Source organism: Anomaloglossus baeobatrachus, chromosome 9 (genome assembly GCF_048569485.1).
Source record: "Anomaloglossus baeobatrachus isolate aAnoBae1 chromosome 9, aAnoBae1.hap1, whole genome shotgun sequence".
Taxonomy (NCBI): Eukaryota; Metazoa; Chordata; class Amphibia; order Anura; family Aromobatidae; genus Anomaloglossus; species Anomaloglossus baeobatrachus.
In genome coordinates, this window is record NC_134361.1 from 179,098,730 (window position 1) to 179,119,125 (window position 20,396).

Below are 20,396 nucleotides of genomic sequence, written 5' to 3' on the forward strand. Positions count from 1 at the left end.
GAACAGCAGTGCAGCGCCGGTGATCGGGGAACGGTAAGTAAGAGAGAGGGGGAAGACTGACCGACAGACTGTGAGAGGGAGACAGACAAGACAGAGAGAGACCGACAGAGCGAGACCGACCGACGGGAGATAGAATGAAAAAACAAATGACCAACATCGCTAGTAAAAAGCACAAAACGTGCGTTTTGGACATCGGAGTGCCACACAAGGTTTTCACGTAAAATCTTTCATGTATTAATCTCAAAAAGTAACATACACCAGCTCTATCTCACTATTGGGTATGTGCCCTTAACATTTCCGCCATGAAAATTCATTTTGGTGTCATTTTGGAAGGTTTTCTGGTGAGTCCGTAAAAATGGCGTAAAACTCGGACAAAATTGTTCACAGCTGTGACTTTTGAGTGATAAATGCTTCAAGGGGTCTTCCCCATGCTGTTGCCATGTCATTTGAGCACTCTTCTGAGACTTTTGTGACATTTTTAGGGTTTCTACATGCTGCCGGGGGGTCATTTCAGAAAAATACTCGGGTCTCCCATAGGATAACATTGGGCTCGGTGCTCGGGACGAGTACACGAGTATCTTGGGATGCTCGGCCCAAGCCTCGAGCACCCGAGCTTTTTAGTACTCGCTCATCACTAGTCTCTGGTCTTGCTCTGCTACACCTGACAATCTCAGCTCTGCTATATCTGAGTGAAATGTTCAGATATAGTAGAGCAGAAACAGACATAGGTAACAGTTATGGTACGATTATATTGGGACGGGTCTATACAATGTAATGTGGTTTCTATATGGTGGTATTATGCTGGGTCTATACAATGCAGTTACTAGTTGCTCAGCTCAAGTACAGATCATCCGAGCATTTTAGTGCTCGCCCGTCACTAGTAATAGGTACTTTTTAAGCAAGCAAGCCTCGATGATATTGTAGTAATAGTAACAATAACTTAGTATTGATTTCACCTAAAGATTTATTATTTCTACTCTGGAGAAATGATGCATGTATTGTTATAACTACATTTTTAATTACACTAGAATCAATTACTGATACAAGTTTATGGAAAAAAATGGGCCAATGTCTTTCGATAAATGAAGATGTCCCCATGGTGTTCTAAAATACTTTTTTCTTCTACTTTTCTTTATCTCCTTGCCTCATCTAAAGGCCCCGTTACACGCAACGACATCGCTAACGAGATATTGTTGGGGTCACGGAATTCGTGACGCACATCCGGCCTCATTAGCGACGTCGTTGCATGTGACACGTACGAGCGACCACTAACGATCCCAAATACTCACCAAATCGTTGATCATTGACACGTCGTTCATTTTCAAAATGTCGTTGATCTTCTGGGACGCAGGTTGTTCGTCGTTCCTAAGGCAGCACACGTGTGACACCTCGGGAATGAGGAACAACAGCGTTGCTGCGTCCTCCGGCAACGAGGTGGGAGTGACGTTAATGCGGCTGCTCTCCGCCCCTCCGCTTCTATTGGTGGCCCGCTGTGTGACGCCGCACAAACCGCCCTCTTAGAAATGAGGCTGTTCGCCGGCCACAGCAACATCGTTAGGAAAGTAAGTACGTGTGGCGCGTACCTGTGATATTGTGCACCGCGGGCAGCGATTTGCCCGTGACGCACAAGCGACGGGGGTGGGTGCGATCGCTAGCGACATCGCTAGCAATGTTGCTATGTGTAAAGCAGCCTTTAGTGTCACAAAAGTCACAACTACTGAAAAAGCGTGCAACAGCCCCCCAGTGGGAGATAATCAGTGCAGGTAGATGAAAGGGTTAAAGACTGCCCTGCCATGGAAGTAATGCCAAGCCCAGGGAGATAAGGATCGTGATCTTTATTTGTCAACACGTTTCAGAGATAATTCTCCTTCTTCAGGACAAAAAAATAACATTCATTGATTTTTTTTTGTCCTGAGGAAGGAGAATTATCTCTGAAACGCTTTGACAACGAAAGATCATGTTCCTTATCTACACTGTGTGCAGAATTATTAGGCAAATGAGTATTTTGATCACATGATACTTTTTATACATGTTGTCCTACTCCAAGCTGTATAGACTTGAGAGCCAACTACCAATTAAGTAAATCAGGTGATGTGCATCTCTGTAATGAGGAGGGATGTGGTGTAATGACATCATTACCCTATATAAGGTGTGCTTAATTATTAGGCAACTTCCTTTCCTTTGGCAAAATGGGTCAGAAGAGAGATTTGACGGGCTCTGAAAAGTCCAAAATTGTGAGATGTCTTGCAGAGGGACGCAGCAGTCTTGAAATTGCAAAACTTTTGAAGCGTGATCACCGAACAATCAAGTGTTTCATGGCAAATAGCCAGCAGGTTCGCACGAAGCGTGTTTGGCAAAAAAGGTGCAAAATAACTGCCCATGAATTGAATGATAAAAATCAAGCGTGAAGCCGCCAAGATGCCATTTGCCACCAGTTTGGCCATATTTCAGAGCTGCAACGTTACTGGAGTATCAAAAAGCACAAGGTGTGCCATACTCAGGCACATGGCCAAGGTAAGGAAGGCTGAAAAACGACCACCTTTGAACAAGAAACATAAGATAAAACGTCAAGACTGGTCCAAGAAATATCTTAAGACTGATTTTTTAAAGGTTTTATGGACTGATGGAATGAGAATAACTCTTGATGGGTCAGATGGATGGGCCAGAGGCTGGATCAGTAAAGGGCAGAGAGCTCCACTCCGACTCAGATGCCAGCAAGGTGGAGGTGGGGTACTAGTATGGGCTGGAACTTGTGGGATCTTTTTGGGTTGAGGATGGAGTTAAGCTCAACTCCCAGATCTACTGCCAGTTTCTGGAAGACAACTTCTTCAAGCAGTGGTACAGGAAGAAGTCGATATCGTTCAAGAAAAACATGATTTTCATGCAGGACAATGCTCCATCACATGCATCCAACTACTCCACAGCGTGGCTGGCCAGTAAAGGTCTAAAAGATGAAAAAATAATGACATGGCCCCCTTGTTCACCTAATCTGAACCTCATAGAGAACCTGTGGTCCCTCATAAAATGTGAGATCTACGGGGAGGGAAAACAGTACACCTCTCGGAACAGTGTCTGGAGGCTGTGGTGGCTGCTGCATGCAATGTTGATTGTAAACAGAGCAAGCAACTAACAGAATCTATGGATGGTAGGCTGTTGAGTGTCATCCGAAAGAAAGGTGGCTATATTGGTCACAAATTTTTGGGGGTTTTGTTTTTGCATGTCAGGAATGTTTATTTCTAAATTTTGTGCAGTTATATTGGTTTACCTGGTGAAAATAAACCATTGAGATGGGAATATATTTGGTTTTATTAAGTAATAGTTACCTGTACAAACAGATATCCTCCTAAAATAGCCAAATCTAAAAAAAAAACACTCCAACTTCCAAAAATATTAAGCTTTGATATTTATGAGTCTTTTGGGTTGATTGAGAACATATTTATTGATCAATAATAAAAAAAATTCCTCTAAAATACAACTTGCCTAATAATTCTGCACACGGTGTACATGGACTTGCCATTACTTCATATTCTCCACTGTGTGCTTTGCTGGCCCCTATGCAAATTTCTTCCCTCCCTCCCGTCACCGCCATTATACTTATGGCTGGCGCATGCACAGTAGAACACCTGGTGCATCTTAGAGCACTGGTTTACTAGAAAGGAGGAAAATTATTGAAAGTAATGATGGTCATCCCAGGGCACTGGACAAAGGATCCATGGAACGTGCTCCTCCTGCCCAGACCTACTATAGAGACACCACTGATGCCCTTGCTAAATTGCACAGATTGTGAAAATTTGCCATTAATAACATATTGCTTCATATTACATACATAAATTCTAATATTTTTGCATTATATGGTGACACTTATCTTTAGATAATAATGTGTAATGATGTCTTATCGCTTTTCTAGAGAGAATAATTTCATCAAAGATTTCCCCCAACTGGCAGACGGACTCCTGGTAATCCCACTTCCCGTGGAAGAGCAATGTAGAGGAGTCCTGTCCGAGCCACGACCGGACACACTGCTGCTTACAGGTCAGTGCCGAATGCTGCTGCTACCCGTGTTTCCCTGAACATAAGACAGGGTCTTATATAATTTTTTTCTCCAAAAGATGTGCTAGGGCTCGCTTTCACGGGATGTTTTAAATAGTCTGCTTCTTTTGTTGATGTCTGCTTTTTTTGATGAAGATTACACAGGACATAGAGCTCTATTGTAGAGAGCAGCATCTCTGTGTCCTACAGTCATATGAAAATGTTTGGGCACCCCTATTAATGTTAACCTTTGTTCTTTATAACAATTTGGGTTTTTGCAACAGCTATTTCAGTTTCATATATCTAACAACTGATGGACTCAGTAATATTTCTGGATTGAAATGAGGTTTATTGTACTAACAGAAAATGTGCAATCCGCATTTAAACAAAATTTGACCAGTGCAAAAGTATGGGCACCCTTATCAATTTCTTGATTTGAACACTCCTAACTACTTTTTACTGACTTACTAAAACACTAAATTGGTTTTGTAACCTCATTGAGATTTGAACTTCATAGGCAGGTGGATCCAATCATGAGAAAAGGTATTTAAGGTGGCCACTTGCAAGTTGTTCTCATATTTGAATCTCCTATGAAGAGTGGCATCATGGGCTCCTCAAAACAACTCTCAAATGATCTGAAAACAAAGATTATTCAACATAGTTGTTCAGGGGAAGGATTCCAAAAACTTGGAACATAGTAAGGAAATGGAAGAACACAGGTACAGTTTTTGTTAAGCCCAGAAGTGGCAGGCCAAGAAAAATATTAGAAAGGCAGAGAAGAAGAATGGTGAGAACAGTCAAGGACAATCCACAGACCACCTCCAAAGACCTGCAGCATCATCTTGCTGCAGATGGTGTCAATGTGCATCGGTCAACAATACAGCGCATGTTGCACAAGGAGAAGCTGTATGGGAGAGTGATGCGAAAGAAGCCGTTTCTGCAAGCACGCCACAAACAGAGTCGCCTGAGGTATGCAAAAGCACATTTGGACAAATCAGTTACATTTTGGAAGAAGGTCCTGTGGACTGATGAAACAAAGATTGAGTTGTTTGGTCATACAAAAAGGCGTTATGCATCGAGGGAAAAAAACACGGCATTCCAAGAAAAGCACTTGCTACCCACAGTAAAATTTGGTGGAAGTTCCATCATCCTTTGGGACTGTGTGGCCAATGCCGGCACCAGGAATCTAGTTAAAGTGGAGGGTGGCATGGATTCAACTCAGTATCAGCAGATTCTTGACAATAATGTGCAAGAATCAGTGACGAAGTTGAAGTTATGCAGGGGATGAATATTTCAGCAAGACAATGATCCAAAACACCGCTCCAAATCTACTCAAGCATTCATGCAGAGGAACAATTACAATGTTCTGGAATGGCCATCCCAGTCCCCAGACCTGAATATCATTGAAAATCTGTGGGATGATTTGAAGCGTGCTGTCCATGCTCGGCGACCATCAAACTTAACTGAACTGGAATTGTTTTGTAAACAGGAATGGTCAAATATACCTTCATCCAGGATCCAGGAACTCATTAAAAGCTACAGGAAGCGACTAGAGGCTGTTATTTTTGCAAAAGGAGGATCTACAAAATATTAATGTCACTTTTATGTTGAGGTGCCCATACTTTTGCACCGGTCAAATTTTGTTTAAATGCGGATTGCACATTTTCTGTTAGTACAATAAACCTCATTTCAATCCAGAAATATTACTCAGTCCATCAGTTATTAGATATATGAAACTGAAATAGCTGCTGCAAAAACACAAATTGTTATAAAGAAAAAAGGTTAACATTAATAGGGGTGCCCAAACTTTTTCATATGACTGTATATTCTAGAGGGAGAGGCAAAGATTTTTTTTTCTTCTAAAAAATTACTAAAAATAATAAAAAAAATAGAATAATGTAATTTTATTACATTTTTTTATGAAATAATAAACAGCACAAATCAGCAAATAACATGGACAAATTTGATGTCCCTGTAATCACAACGACCCGAAACAACACAGCGATCAGATTGTTGATGGGAATCGGTAAATGGCGGGAAAAAAATGGCGCAATTTATTATTTTTCTTCATTAAAACCCATAAAAAATGTAATAAAAATGTATCACTGAGGCCGTGTTCACACGTAGAGTAAATACTGCGTTTTTTTCTGCAGGTGTCCGCACCACGAGCGCAATAACAATCTCCTCTGATTATTGCGTGTCTGCGGTATTTTTTATGCATTGTCCCCCTTATTTGATACATGTTTGGTGCAGATGTGAATCCTGAAGATTATAAAGAAAAAAAACACCAAATCCGCACAGTTCAGCGGCATCTTTAGGTGCAAACGGGGTTGGAGATTTCATGACGTCTCGTCCACTTTGCTTGGACATTTAGTCCGTGTTCACATGTAGTGTAAATGCTGCAATTTTTTTTGCACATTTATTCTGCTGTGTTTAATTGTCCAAGTAAAGTGGATGTGATTCCATGAGAAGACGCCGCTGAATTCTGCGGTTTTGAGGGTTTTTTTCTCTGGAGGTTTCTATGTGGAGCTAAAAAATGCAGGAAAAAGCTTCTCTGTCCAATAAAAACACTTAAAAACGCAGATTCCCATCCGAACCAAAAACACATTAAATAATGGAGGAAAGGCAGAAAAAATGGAAAAATCAGAGAAGATTGTTATTGTGTAGTTTGGTGCAGACACAACAAGAAACAGAATTTATGCAACGTGTGAACATGGCCTTATAGGCACAAATAAGCAATGTAATATAGTGACACAGACATATAAGAAAATTCTGCCTGCTATGACTATGAATGAACAGTCCGGGGCATCTGCTGAATGACCCTTACTGCCAAATAGGTGTGGCTGGGGGTGTGGCTAGGCGCGGCCGATTCTATTGGGTGGCCACTTAGTGATGCCGCTGTGACGCACAAATGACGGGGGCGGGTGCGATCGGCAGTGACATTGCTAGCGATGTCGCTGTGTGTAAAGTGGCATTAACTCAATTTTTTTATCAATGAGGATCGAGACGGTATAAAGCCTTGTATTTTTGCAGGACACTTTGTATATGTCACTAATTTGGGATACTATAGTTTCTTTTTAGCGGAATGACATAGTTTCTCACAGTTGAGAGTATTTTGCTTTTCCTGACAATGGAAGACCAATGCATGGGTAGTATGATATGATATGATATGGCTGGCAATATGGCAGCGCAATATGGCTGAAAGTATGATGGGGCACTGTAGCTGGAACATTCAGTGGGTATTATGGCTGAAAATCTGATGGAGCACTATGGCTGGCAATGTGATGGACCACTATAGCTCACAATGTGATGGACCACTATGGCTGGCAATGTGATGGACTACTATGGCTGGCAATGTGATGGAACAATATGACTGGCAATGTGATGGAGCACTATGGCTGTCCCTGTGATGGACCACTATGGCTGACATTTTGATGGACCACTATGGTTGGCAATGTGATGGAGCAAAATGGCTGGCAATGTCATGGACCACTATTGCTGACAATGTCATTCACCACTATGGTTGGCAATGTCATGGAGCACTATAGCTGGCAATGTAATGGAGCACTAAGGCTGGATATGTAATGAAACACTATCGCTGGCAATGTGATGGAGCACTATGGATGGCAATGTGATGGAGCACTATGGATGGCAATGTGATGGAGCACTATGGCTGGCAATGTAATGGAGCACTATGGCAGGCAATATGATGGAGCACTAAGGCTGGCAATGTAATGGAGCACTAAGGCTGACAATGTGATAGACCGCTATGGCTGGCAATGTCAATGACCACTATGGCTGACAATGTCATGGGCCACTATGGCTGGCAATGTGATGGAGCACTATGGCAGGCAATATGATGGAGCACTAAGGCTGGCAATGTGATGGAGCACTATCGCTGACATAAAGAGGATGCACTGTAGCTCGTATAATGAGGGAGCAGTGTGGCTTCCATAGACATTGAGTACTGTGGCAGGCAATGTGGTGAGGCACAGTGGCTTGAAATGTGATAGAGTATATTGGCTAACACAGTTAGGGGGATTGTGACAGGCATCATTAGGGCGATTTTCTGGGCATGATGAGGGAACAGTGTGACTGGCATAATCAGCAAGTAGTGTGGCTATTACGTGATGTGATGGGATAACCAGGGAAAACTCGATCACACAGGACGCCCACACAGAGCTATTAGACAACAAGTGATAAGGATGAAACAATGAGACGATGAGAGAACTTCACAACAACTCCACGCACAAAGCAATACAATCACCAGCAGGACTGGGACACAACAGCACACAGACTGGTGTAGCTAACGCTATAGTCAGCATGGGAACACAGGCTCCTCCATCTTAAAAAGGCAGGAAGTGACTGTGATAGGTCTCCCACAACATGTGATCCAAGAGATATCTAGCAGACTACCAGAAATTAACTCCTGCAAGCCCGATCACTATAGATAACTAGGAGGCAAGCAGCAAATTAACTCCTGCAAGCCCGAATGAGAACCCGGCTGATCCTGTCTGTGTAACTCAGAAGCACCAAATGAGGCATAGTGTGGAGTGTCAGACTCTGCAGTGTGAACAGCGTCAGATGCCACCATAACACTGGCGAGTTTAGAACCAAACACCGTGTGACAGTGGCTGGCAAAGTGATGGGGCACTGTTCCTTGAAATGTGAGTGTACTATGGCTGGCATGATTTGTAGCATTGTGGTTAACAATGTGATAAGGCATTCTAGCTTTTATAAAATATTGTGTCTGTATCTTTCAAGTAAATATCACCAGAGGCTGCAAACAGTAAAAAATAAAACTACTATTTTTGTGCTTCTAGTTATGGTCCGTCTTATGGTCTGGTACATCAAAGCATCCAAAGCTGTGAATCCAGCTCTAGCATCTTCCCCCTAGACTCTGTGTCATCTTGTTGTTGCCTCTTAATCTGCTCATTTCTCTTCTCCATAAACTTCAAGATGCTGTGTAACTTGACACTATTCTTGAAGCCTGTCTTGTCTTGAGCTGGGGTTTTTCTTTTTGAGTGGATGGTCACTTCAGGAGGCAAAGAAGTGGAGAGAAGTGGCTTATTAGTGGAGAAAGAAGCAGATTTCTCAGACAAGAAATATTGCAAAGCTTTCCATATTTGCAGATACTATTGAATTTTTCAAGGTTTATAGATATTGCAGTTCTCATTAAGGGCACCTAAAAAAACAAACAAACATGACTACTGAATTCCAGGCATCATATCTATATTTTTTGCTGTACCCGGGGACAAATGACATCTACATTCTTTCTTGAATCAACACAAACTGAAAATAGAACTTGGTTTTACCCATAATTTGGGCAAGGCGGCATTAAATTCTACATAACAAAGATCCAAGTATTTGTATGGCAATGAGGCCTCCCACACAAGACATTACTTGTCATTACTAGACAATCTGCCGTCGCAGGCGTGTTGTAACATTTTCTTGACAACCATTAGAAGAGACGTCTTATAATTATGGACATGAACAAGACTCATCTGTCTGGATTTCTTACAACCAGCTTGGTACTCATATTTGATAATCTCATTAAGTGTTAAATAATGACAGGTTGGTGCAGCAATGTCTTCAGTCTTGGTTATCTGACGAAACTAGAGATGAGCAAGATGATTCTTGCTGCCCTTGTACAGCGTCGAGTCCTGTCATCCTTAGCAGCTGGACCAGGGCAGTCTTTACTTTGGTGGTTAGCATACTTAAGGGTGCTTTATGTACCGCCCCATGGCCTCGGCTGCGGCCGCCGAGCCGCTCGGATCCGTGCTCGCGTTCTGCGGGTGGTGGCTCGAGCCTCTCACGGACCCGGGGGTCTCGTCGCTCTGCAAGGGGGGTTGGCGTCACACACGGGGGATGCGGGTATTTGGTTTTGGGACGATTGTTCGTGACGCCACCCACGGGTTGTGGTGATGGTGGACACCACCGCTGCGGTGAAGGTACGGGGACTCCCGGGAGCGGTGTAGTGGCGCAGCTAGGTGTTGACCCCTCCGTGGGTAGGGGATGTTGGTCCCGGGGCCCGGTTGTGCGAGGGCCGGGGTGCAGGGCGCAGTGTTACGGTGCAGCGCAGTGCGGTGCCTGATGGCACTGGTGTACTCAGGATTAAACCACACAAAGTCACTGGTAAACCAAACGGAGGAATGAACGGGGCCCGCAGCCGGCTGCAGCTTCCTAGTCGGGTTGGCAATGTCCGCCGTTCTCCTGCACCTGTGTTTGTAGTGTGACCACTGTGCCTGGGCACTGGTAGTCCGCTCCCCGGCGTGTATGTGTCGTAGGAGCCCCTTTTGCCCGCAGGCACTGGCCCTTGGATCTCTGGCTTCTGGCGGTGGCTACTATCCGGACGGGTTGGGCTGTTGCCTTCAATCGGGACTTTGATGGGAATGAACCCCAGAGGTCCAGACCGCAATCAGTTAATTCGACTATGGTGGTGGCATATAGCCTAGTTCAGGGTCTGAGTACCCTGCCTGGTGCTCCGGTATCTTGTTAGCTCCCCGGTTCGGTTCCGGCGGGCCACTACCCGGTCCCTTACGGTTCCACTGGTCGTGTTCCCGGTCTCCTGCAGGTGGCCACTGCCGTCTGCCTGCCTGACTGTTGAACTGTCTGTCTGCACAGAACTCTGTACTGAACTGGACTGCTCTCTTTGCTGACCTCTACTTAACTCCCTGTCTTTTCCTCCCTCAGGCCAGCAGACTCCTCGGGAGGCGTGTCTTTCCGCCTGACTCCGCCCACCTGGTGTGCCTGTCTAACACTGAGGGAGGCAATCAGGTCTTTGTGGTTGACTGATGGTACCTTTCTAGTGTGGGGGTGTATGTGGTGAGTGTTGTGACCTGTGACCCCTGGGGTCCAGGGCGTCACATTTACACGCTGCAACATCGCTAGAGATAGCTAGTGTAGTGCCCTGGAAAACAGGTAGTTGTACATGTAGGCCCCCGCATAACACCTATCCCACGAAGGGTTAAATCAGCCGACCTGAAACCCTAGTCATCCCCATCAGGGAAGGACGGACACACCAGTGGGTGGGACCAGGCGGATAGGGAATGCCCACCTAGGGGTCTGGAGAGCCCGGGGCGGGAAAAAAAAGAGTCAGATTAGTTGAAGGTTAAGTTTGGAGTGGAGGTGCCAGCTGACAGGTGCCAGGGTTGGAGCCCTGACACCTTGGCTAGGTGGCAGACGGTAGCCAGAGTCTGCAGGAGATGGGAAGATGGCTGCCGGAGATCCGAGGTGGACCGGGACAGGGTTGGAGCCCACCGGTACCGGCAGGGGAGAACCGACCCAGAAACCGTGTGCACAGAGGTGGTACTTGGACCCTGAAGCCAGGACCGGCACCAATGGGCTAGCTAATTAACCAATTGAGGGCAGGATTTTAGGTCCCATTCTAACCTAAGTCCCGAAAAGTAGACAACCACCCACAGAGAGGGATAGGGCCACCGCCAGGGCCCGTAGATCCCAAGGGTCAGCGTCAGACAGGTACGGCTCCCAACCAAAGGACCGGGAGCGGACTTCCCGGTAGGAAGTCCTGCCTACAACACGCTGAGTGCAGAGGAGAGAGACTTTGACTACCAACCCGGGTGTGGGATCAGATACACCCGTCTGCGGCAGCCGGCCCCCATCACCTTGGTTTACCACAGGACTTGTGTGCTTTATTCAACCGTGAGTAACATCCCTGGCCTGGCCGGGTGCGCCGGCCCCTGCACTCACCATCCTCAACATAGAGACACTGGGCACCGGGACATCCATCCCTGCCCACGGAGGGGTTAACATCCAGCTGCCAGCCCAACGTCCCCGGGAGACCCGCAAAGGCAGCAGTGGTGCTACATCTCACCACACACCGTGGGTGACGTCACAGACATTTTACAACCAATCCCATATAAATACGTCCCCTTTTCATTCGGAATGTCCACGCGACCCCCAGGTCTGGAGAACCCCCCGAGCCATACCGTAGACCCGGATCCGAGCAGCATCGGCTGCTGGCACGGGGGCGGCACACCCCGAAACTTGGCGTCACGAACAGGATTCTTACCCTTTCACTTACCGGTGAAAGTGCACCTTGTTCTGGACTGTCAGTGGTGCTCCGCTGCAAAATTTTTGAAAACCGCCATCTTTGCCACCATTTTTGGGCGCGAAAACAACAACAACCCAGCGTCTTCATCTCTGAGAAAGGGCGCGAAGCTGAAGCCCCGCCCCCTGGGAACAAGGCCGGAAGGAAAACCCTGAGGCCGGAATCGAAACTAGCAAGCCGCATCAAAAAACTGCTCCCGAAAAAATCAGGGGGGTCGGGTGAGAATAGCGGCATGTGAGCCGAGGAAATAAGAGGCAGGGACACCAGGACTCTGCCATCTTCCATTCCTGGACACCAACTCGAGAGGATGTCTGACCGGTCCGGTAACCCGAAGATGGAAGGATTTGCCCCTGGAACTGCCGACTGGGTGGAAGCCCAGACAGAACAGATGTGCCGAAGAATCCAGGCCCAGGTCAACTTTCTACTAAAAAGATGGATGGCCGAGATGCAGGAACTGGCTGCAGTTGTCCGGGCTCGCGAAGTGGAGATGACCTCGGAGGAGAGGGTAAGCGACCCACGCCCCTATGTCCCACCGGGACCGGCCCAACAGGCTGAGGAGCTCGGTCTGCCCCCGTCCGCCACGCCGCCTCCCTCGCTGCCCGTACCTGTAGCTGGTGCCTCACTTGGTCAGCTGCCACAAGCCACGGCAGTGGTATCCATTCCATCTGCCTGCGAAGGCCCAGCAATGGCGCCCTCGGGCCATGAGCACAACACTGCTCCGGCACCCGTAACAGCCCCACGAAAGCCCGGAAGACATCACCTCCGGCCCCGAGCCCGGCTGCACCAGAGATGACATCATCCCTGATCCTGGAGAAGGCAGCGCACTCGATGACGTCGGCCCCGGCAATCCGCCCGGCCGCAGCAGAGGCGACGCCCGACCAGAAGTCAGCAAAGACGCGGGCTGCTCCCCAGTACACGGTCCCGGCTGAGGCGCAGCCGGGATGCTCCTGCAGGGCGGCAGAGCAGGCCACGGATCAACGGAGCCCTCTTCCACTTCACTTGAGCCCAGTCGTAGCCGGCAGTGAGGGCGTCCGGATGGTCCAAGCCCCTGAGGAGGAGGAAGCAGAGTGCGGAACCCGTACTCCGTATTGGGAGCGGCAGCAGCTGAAGACGGAGATCGCGACCAGGGAAAAGTGGAAGGCCGAAGTACTGAACAGGACAATCCGGGAGAAGGATAACCTCCGGCAGGCAACTTTCTGGGTGCGGGGCCCGACGTTCCAAGGACAGGTCCGGCACTTTAACCCCCAGAAGGGATGGGGCTTTATTTATGAGCCGGGCCTGGAAGCCGAGATTTTTGTATCCCAGAGGGATGTGGCCCCTCATTTGCCTACAGGTCACGCGGATCGTGACATGGAGCCAGGAGAGCTGGTCTCCTATACCCGGCACTGCGGAGAGAGGGGGTGATTCACCCTCAACGTGAAAAAGTGGGGGAAGAGGGATGAGAAGGTGTGCCTCCACCCCTCTACGCCATCTTCAAGCCAAGAAAGTTGTTAAGGTAGTGGTTCCCGGCTACCCCAGTTACAGTTAACCCCGTTACAAGTTTTTACAGTTCATGCACCATGGCTTTGGACTGGAAAGCCAACCTAAAAACTATTGGGCCTTGTAAATAATTCATGGCTACCTTTCTTGCTCTCGGCAGCCACTAGAGAGGCAGATTGGAGGAAGGGTCTGTGGTGGAGTCGGCCGAGGCCCAGTCACCACCAAAACCAGTGACTTACCTCCAAGCCAGGGGTACCCGGACTTGGGAACCCATGACAAGGGCTGCCGGGTAAGGAACTTTTTACCCGGCCTGTGTGGGCGTCTCGCGGACCCGTTCCTGGACTTGGGAAAAGGGCTGCCAACCAGTTCTTAGAGGTGGCACCAGGGTCAGGTTTGTTTGGGTGGGAGCAACAAGAAGGTGGCCCGGTCCGTCCCGTTCCATTTAAATGTGCAACGTTTAAGATATGTGCCTCCCGTAAGAGAAGAAATTGTAAATATGTTATTATAATTGTAAATTTGTTTTATATTCGTAAATAAATGGTGGTGGTCGGACAGCCCGCGGATGGTCTGTATTCAACCAAGGGGGAATGTAGCGCCCTTAGAGACACTGGACTCAGGGACATCCATCCCTGCCCACAGAGGGGTTAACATCCAGCTGCCAGCCCAACATCCCCGGAAGCCCCGCAACGGCAGTGGTGGTGCTACATCTCATCACACACAGTGGGTGGTGTCACAGACATTTTACAACCAATCCCGTATAAATACGTCCCCTTTTCATTCGCAGTGTCCGCGCGACCCACGGGTCCGGAGAACCCCTCGAGACATACTGTAGATCCGGATCCGTGCATCACCAGCTGCTGGAACGGGGGCAGCACACTAGCAATGTCGTGCGCGATAGCACCCACCTGTTATGATCCGGACCCACGGAAGATCACCATAAATCATTGGCAAAAAGGTGACAAGAGCATTGGCAACTAATCTGGCCACCATCCCCTTACTAACCATGAACACTAGAAGTAGCTGAGGGGTGAACTAACATCCTATACACCGCGAACCCAGCCGGAGAACTAGCTATCCTAAAGGAAGGAAAGATGAATAACTCTCTGCCTCAGAAATAGACCGCAAAGGTATAGTAAGCCCCCCACATTCAAAGACTGCGGTGATATAGGAAAACACAATACACAGATAGATGATAGGTTTAGCAAAGGTGAGGCCCCATTTACTAAATAGGAAAGGATAGGAAAGAGGCTGATGGTGGTTTAGAGAAAAACCCTACAAAAATCCAAATATCTGATAGTACAAAAAGTCCTCAGATCACTAGATCTGTACTCTGTCCTATATCAGGCGCTCTTGCCATACCAATGAACAGAAAGCAGAAACCATTACAAATTCAAGAAGCAAGAAACACATGGATTTATAGGAGCAATACTCCAAAAATAGCTGCAGGGAGCTTCCCAGCTAAGCAACTGAGAGGGAAGATTTCTGCATACAAATAAACTGACAATAACCACAGAAAATGACAAACCCAGATAAGAGCAACAAGAACAAAACAACATAAGAAAGAACCAAGCACTTAACTGGGGTAGATGTGGTCTGGAGCAAGATGAGAAGACTGGAAAACCAAGGAACAAATGACAACCGGCTCAGCCTGCTAACAGACCAAGGTTTAAATAGGCAGAGAGTTAGCAATGGAAATGCCCATTGCTCCAACAAACCTGGTCTCTGTCCAAACCAGTCCTGGCCACAAGAGGGAGCCTCACAGCAGCAACAGCATAACTGACATTCACAACACCCGCCCCCGTCGTTCGTGCGACATTTGGTGATCACTGCCGTAGCGAACATTATTACTACGGCAGCGTCACACGCACATACCTTTTCAGCGACGTCGCTGTGACCGCCGAACAATCTCTCCTTCAAGGGGGAGGTGCGTTCGGCGTCATAGTGATGTCACTGCGGCGTCACTAAGCGGCCGCCCAATAGCAGAGGAGGGGCGGAGATGAGCGGCTGGAACATGCCGCCCACCTTCTTCCTTCCTCATTGCCGGTGGACGCATAGCAATCTGTGACATTGCAGGAATGGCATGCACCACCAACGATATTATGAAAAGGAGCAACATGTCAACGATCAACGATTTTTGACGTTTTTGCGATCGTTGATCGTCGCTCCTTGGTGTCACACGCTACGATGTTGCTAACGGCGCCAGATGTGCGTCACTAATGACGTGACTCCGACGATGTATCGTTAGCGATGTCGCAGCGTGTAAAGCATCCTTTAGCCTGGCATCCTTGGTTCCTTGGGTGATTACATGACGTTGTGATGATCATCATGGTGCATGAGGCTTAGGATGTCAAGGGGTGCTAAGCTGGCCATAAGAATGTGGGCCCTGCACTCATCCTGACCCTGGAGGTATCCTTGATGGTAGGGAGGTCCAGGTAACCACCCTAAGCCCTCACTCCTGTCCGGCCTTATCTTAATACCTCTCCCCGAACCACCAAGCCCAGGAAAGGACAGGCAGGACACCAAGTAACAACCTCCCAAAGACACAGACAAGGGGATAGAACTGAGACACACTCACATCGCAAATACAGAGGAGAAACAAAACAACTCCGGAGGGAATAAATCAAAAATGGGTAGGAGTATTTCACACCAGGGAACTCTTGAACCGATCCTATTCAGCCCGATACTGACAGGGTGAGGTGCTGAGGTCCATTCTGCATTAACAGGAGGACCATCCGACTACCATTTACAGTCTCTGAGGGATCCTTTGGCAGGACACTGAAAACTTAAAGGTGACCTGGATTATGTGCATTGTCATGAGATGGTAACATCCCCTGATGAACCCCGAACAAAGTGGGGGAAACGCGTCGGGAATCTTCTGTGAGGTTGTTCTCCAGCAAGTTAAGTTTACCCTACTGGGATTTAATTCTTACAGGTCCACTTTAATGCAGTTGGTCATCTGCACTGGGTAACGGATTTTTGACAGCTACCTGTGTACTCCCTCTCACCTATTAGAGTGCATCTGAGGGGAGCATTTTTTACAACTACTCTGTATGGGGATTTCCCCTATGACCAACTAACATACTTAATACTAATCAGCATATTGACTATGCACCTAGTGTGATTGAATAATCCTGACTTCAGCACTAACCACACTTTCTGGGCTTTAGGTCAATTATTGACACACAGGCAGTTCTAGGGCCTACTAGGGATAGCCGACGAGGAGCGGGGGCGCCCGAAACATTATGGTGTTTACCTCCGCTGCCAGGAAGGTGAAGGACTAGGGATCTATGACCTGGCCATTTTTTAACATCTCAGTTGATATTACAATTTCTATCAAAAAAAAGAACCTCACTGGGCTATCCTTAATTTCCCTAGTCTGATATCCCTTTAGAGTATATATATCTAGCTCTGCACGACTGGATGTGTGTTCACTGACCGTTATAGCTACATACAATGAGATATAGCTTGAACTTATAATTTTAATATTTATAAATAAAAATTGTTTTTAGAGTAATTAGTTTTCGGTCTATTAACTCTTGAACCGAGCAAACAACGATTCGCTGGTCACCAAACAGAGTACTGCCTCGGACGCCAGGATTTCACCACTGCAAGCATAGACTATCTTCGGCGATACAACAGACGACGTGGAGGAAAGCTTGACACGCTCAATGGAATAGGTCACCACACATCCACGGAGTGCAACGATATCTTCGGCGATGATACAGAAAACTCACCAGACTTAAAGGGGTTATCAGGCTTATTTTGACTTTTTTTATTATTACCCTATTGGGCTACATTGGGGCAGGTAAGTAGATAGTGACCACTTACCTTCCCCTCTCCCCCGGCTCAGTGCGGTCATGTGACTGCTCCTGCCGCGATTTTGCTGCTTCCGGCCATTTCATGTCAACATGGGCAGGACCATGTTGACGTGCAAATCTGTTAACAGCTTGTTGCCGCCCTGCTGGGCGGGTACAGTGCGTGGAGTCTCCGTCCCCTTCCCTGCACTCTCCCACACATTCCCCCGCACCCCGTACTCTCCCCGCCCATGGTGTCACCGCCAGCAGCGGGCCCCCTGCTCAGGATAGCAGGAGTGCCCGTGCGGTCTGTGTCCCGCTCCAGCCCCAGAGTGCTGATACTGCAGGAGTGCACTGCAGTATCAGCAGCTTCTCACATTGCAATGCGGGCAGCTGCGGGGATGACGAGCGCTGCTGTCCGGAGGTTAGATGAGATCATTACCTGCTGTGACGATCTTCGCTGTCACTGCCTTCTATGCTCGCTGCGTTCTCACGTCACTAGCGGTGACGTCATGAGTGATACTGCTGAGAACGTGGCGGGCATAGAAGTCAATGACAGCTCTGCTATCAGGAGTGCAGCGATCACAGCAGGTAATGTACCTCGCTATCCTCCTAACAGCAGCACTTGTTATCCCCTGCAGTGACCTGGGCTGACCTATTGATGTTAGCTCAGGTCACTGCATTGCTCTCCCAGCCAATGGGGAACATTCTGTTCTTCATTGACTGGGACATTGACTATGGTATGGATCGTCATGGGACCCCCTTTATTGGATTACGCCGGACCCGGATTTGTTTTTCTTTTCAATAAATTGGTGAAAGAGGGAATGTTTTGAGGAGAGTTTTTCAAATAAAACCTTTTTTGTTGCCTATTTTATTTTTTTTTTATTACTGACTGGGTTGGTGATAGACACCTGACATCACGAACCCCAGGGCCTGATGCCAGGTGAAATTACACATATGACATCAACCCCATATATTACCCCGTTTGCCACTGCACCAGGGCACGGGATGAGTTGGGGCAAAGCGCCAGGATTGGCACATCTAATAAATGTGCCACTTCTGGGGTGGCTGTGGCCTGCTATTTTTAGGCTGGGGAGTGTCCAATAACAGTGGACCTCCCTAGTCTGAGAATACCAGACCACAGCTGTCCTCTTTACCTTGGCTGGTGATCCAATTTAGGGGGGACCCCATGTTTTTTCTTTTAAATTATTTATTTAATGTAAAATAACAGTGTCGGGTGCCCTCTGTTTTGGATTACCAGCCAAGGTGAAGCTGCCAGCTGTGGTCTGCAGGCTGCAGCTGTCTGCTTTACCCTAGCTGGCTACAAAAATAGGGGGAACCCCACGTCATTTTTTTTTTAATTATTTATTTTTTAGCTAAATACAAGGCTAAGCACCCTTTAGTGCCCTATGAAAGTCACAAAAGGGTGCCAGCTCAGAATATGCAGGGGGAGTGGGACATTATATTTGTCTTTCTCATCTATCTATTCCTCTACCTATCTATCATATCTCTATCTATCTATCTATATATCCCTCTACCTATCTCTCTATCGCTCTCTCTCTCTATCCATCTATCCCTCTACCTATCTATCTATCTATCATCTCTCTATCTATCCCTCTACCTATCTATCATCTCTCTATCTATCCCTCTATCTATCTATCCCTCTACCTATCTATCTATCATCTCTCTATCTATCCCTCTATTCATTCATTCATCCCTCTATCTCTCTGTCTCTGCCCGCAAAAAAAACGGAAGGCACACGATGACACACGGATGCATCCGTGAAAAAATGGACCGTTTTTTGCGAACCGCAAAAACGGAACGGTCATGTGAATGTAGCCTACATGTGTTCCCTATGGGAGTAGGGTTCGGTACAGAACGATGGTGAGGGGGGGGGGTCGGTGCAAAACAATGGGGGGTGTCGGTACAGAGCGCCGTGTATGTGTGTCTGTGGTTCAGAGCCTGATGTGGGGCTGTTATTTCCAATGCTAGAGTGATAACAGCTCAGGTGCTGGAGCAGAATACTGACAGGGAATGTGTGTGCAGAGGGCGGGGCTGGCAGGGGGCGGGGCTGGACACTGAGGCCGGGCAGGGGGCGGGGCACTGAGGCCGGGCAGGGGGCGGGGCTGGACAGTGAGGCCGGGCGGTGACAGCTCTGACTGAGGTTTAGCACAGGAAGTGGTCAGTTTGCTTGTGCTGAATGTAAACAAAGAACTGCAGAGAATAAAGTCATAATTCAAGAGGAACAAAAGTTAGAAAACAAAAAATAACAATGTAGGAGTGTTTTATATGACAATACAGCACAGATAAACTCAACATTTTTTGGTAAGCTAATGTCGGACAACTCCTTTAAGTAGGAGGAGACCTCTGGAAATGGTGATTAGCAAACCTGGTTCACTGAGAAGCCAGCCACTGCTCCAGAAGGCATTAACTCCTAACGTGCCAAAAGCAGAGATGAAAAAAAACACAGACACCCCACAGAACAGGGCTACTTACAGGAACCAGATTGCTTGTTGGACGTGTCTATGGAGTCCAAACAAATAGTGATCCTTAAACGTGGATCTGTACCATGCATGACATGGGATTTATGCAACATCAGGATGTCGTAAGGCCTAGTAAACACCAGCGGAGCCCCGGATACCACGCTAAGGATGTTAGCTTCAGGAGTGACGACAGTCCTTGTCTGGCTGCCATAGAGAACAAGACTGGAGATTGGTCCAGGGAAGTGGGAATCTTGTTGATCACTCTAGGACTCTCATGTCCAATAAGCAAATAACCATGCACTCCAAAGTGAACTGTGATATGTTTATTAATTCCAAAAAATTGAATCCAGTAAATGAAATGAAGGCGTGTGCACACTCCTTGCAAGTGGTGGACACCACTTTATATAATACTAGCTGTACTACCCGGCTTCGCCCGGGTTAATAACTGCTGTTCACAAAATAGAATGTATTAGCAAAAATGTATTCTGCACACAAAAACCACAAAACAAATAGATAAAAATGTAATTGGTGAAATGTGTG

General features: G+C 47.3%; 1 protein-coding gene across 1 annotated transcript in view; it reads left to right on the plus strand.

Annotated features, from left to right (window-relative positions):
* Nucleotides 1-20,396, plus strand: part of ASTN2 (astrotactin 2) — a 935,497-nt gene that overhangs the window by 608,435 nt on the left and 306,666 nt on the right. Inside the window, exon 13 of the mRNA XM_075324083.1 lies at nt 3,908-4,032. Within this exon, the coding sequence (XP_075180198.1) occupies nt 3,908-4,032 (125 nt within the window). The remainder of the gene's footprint in view (nt 1-3,907; nt 4,033-20,396) is intronic.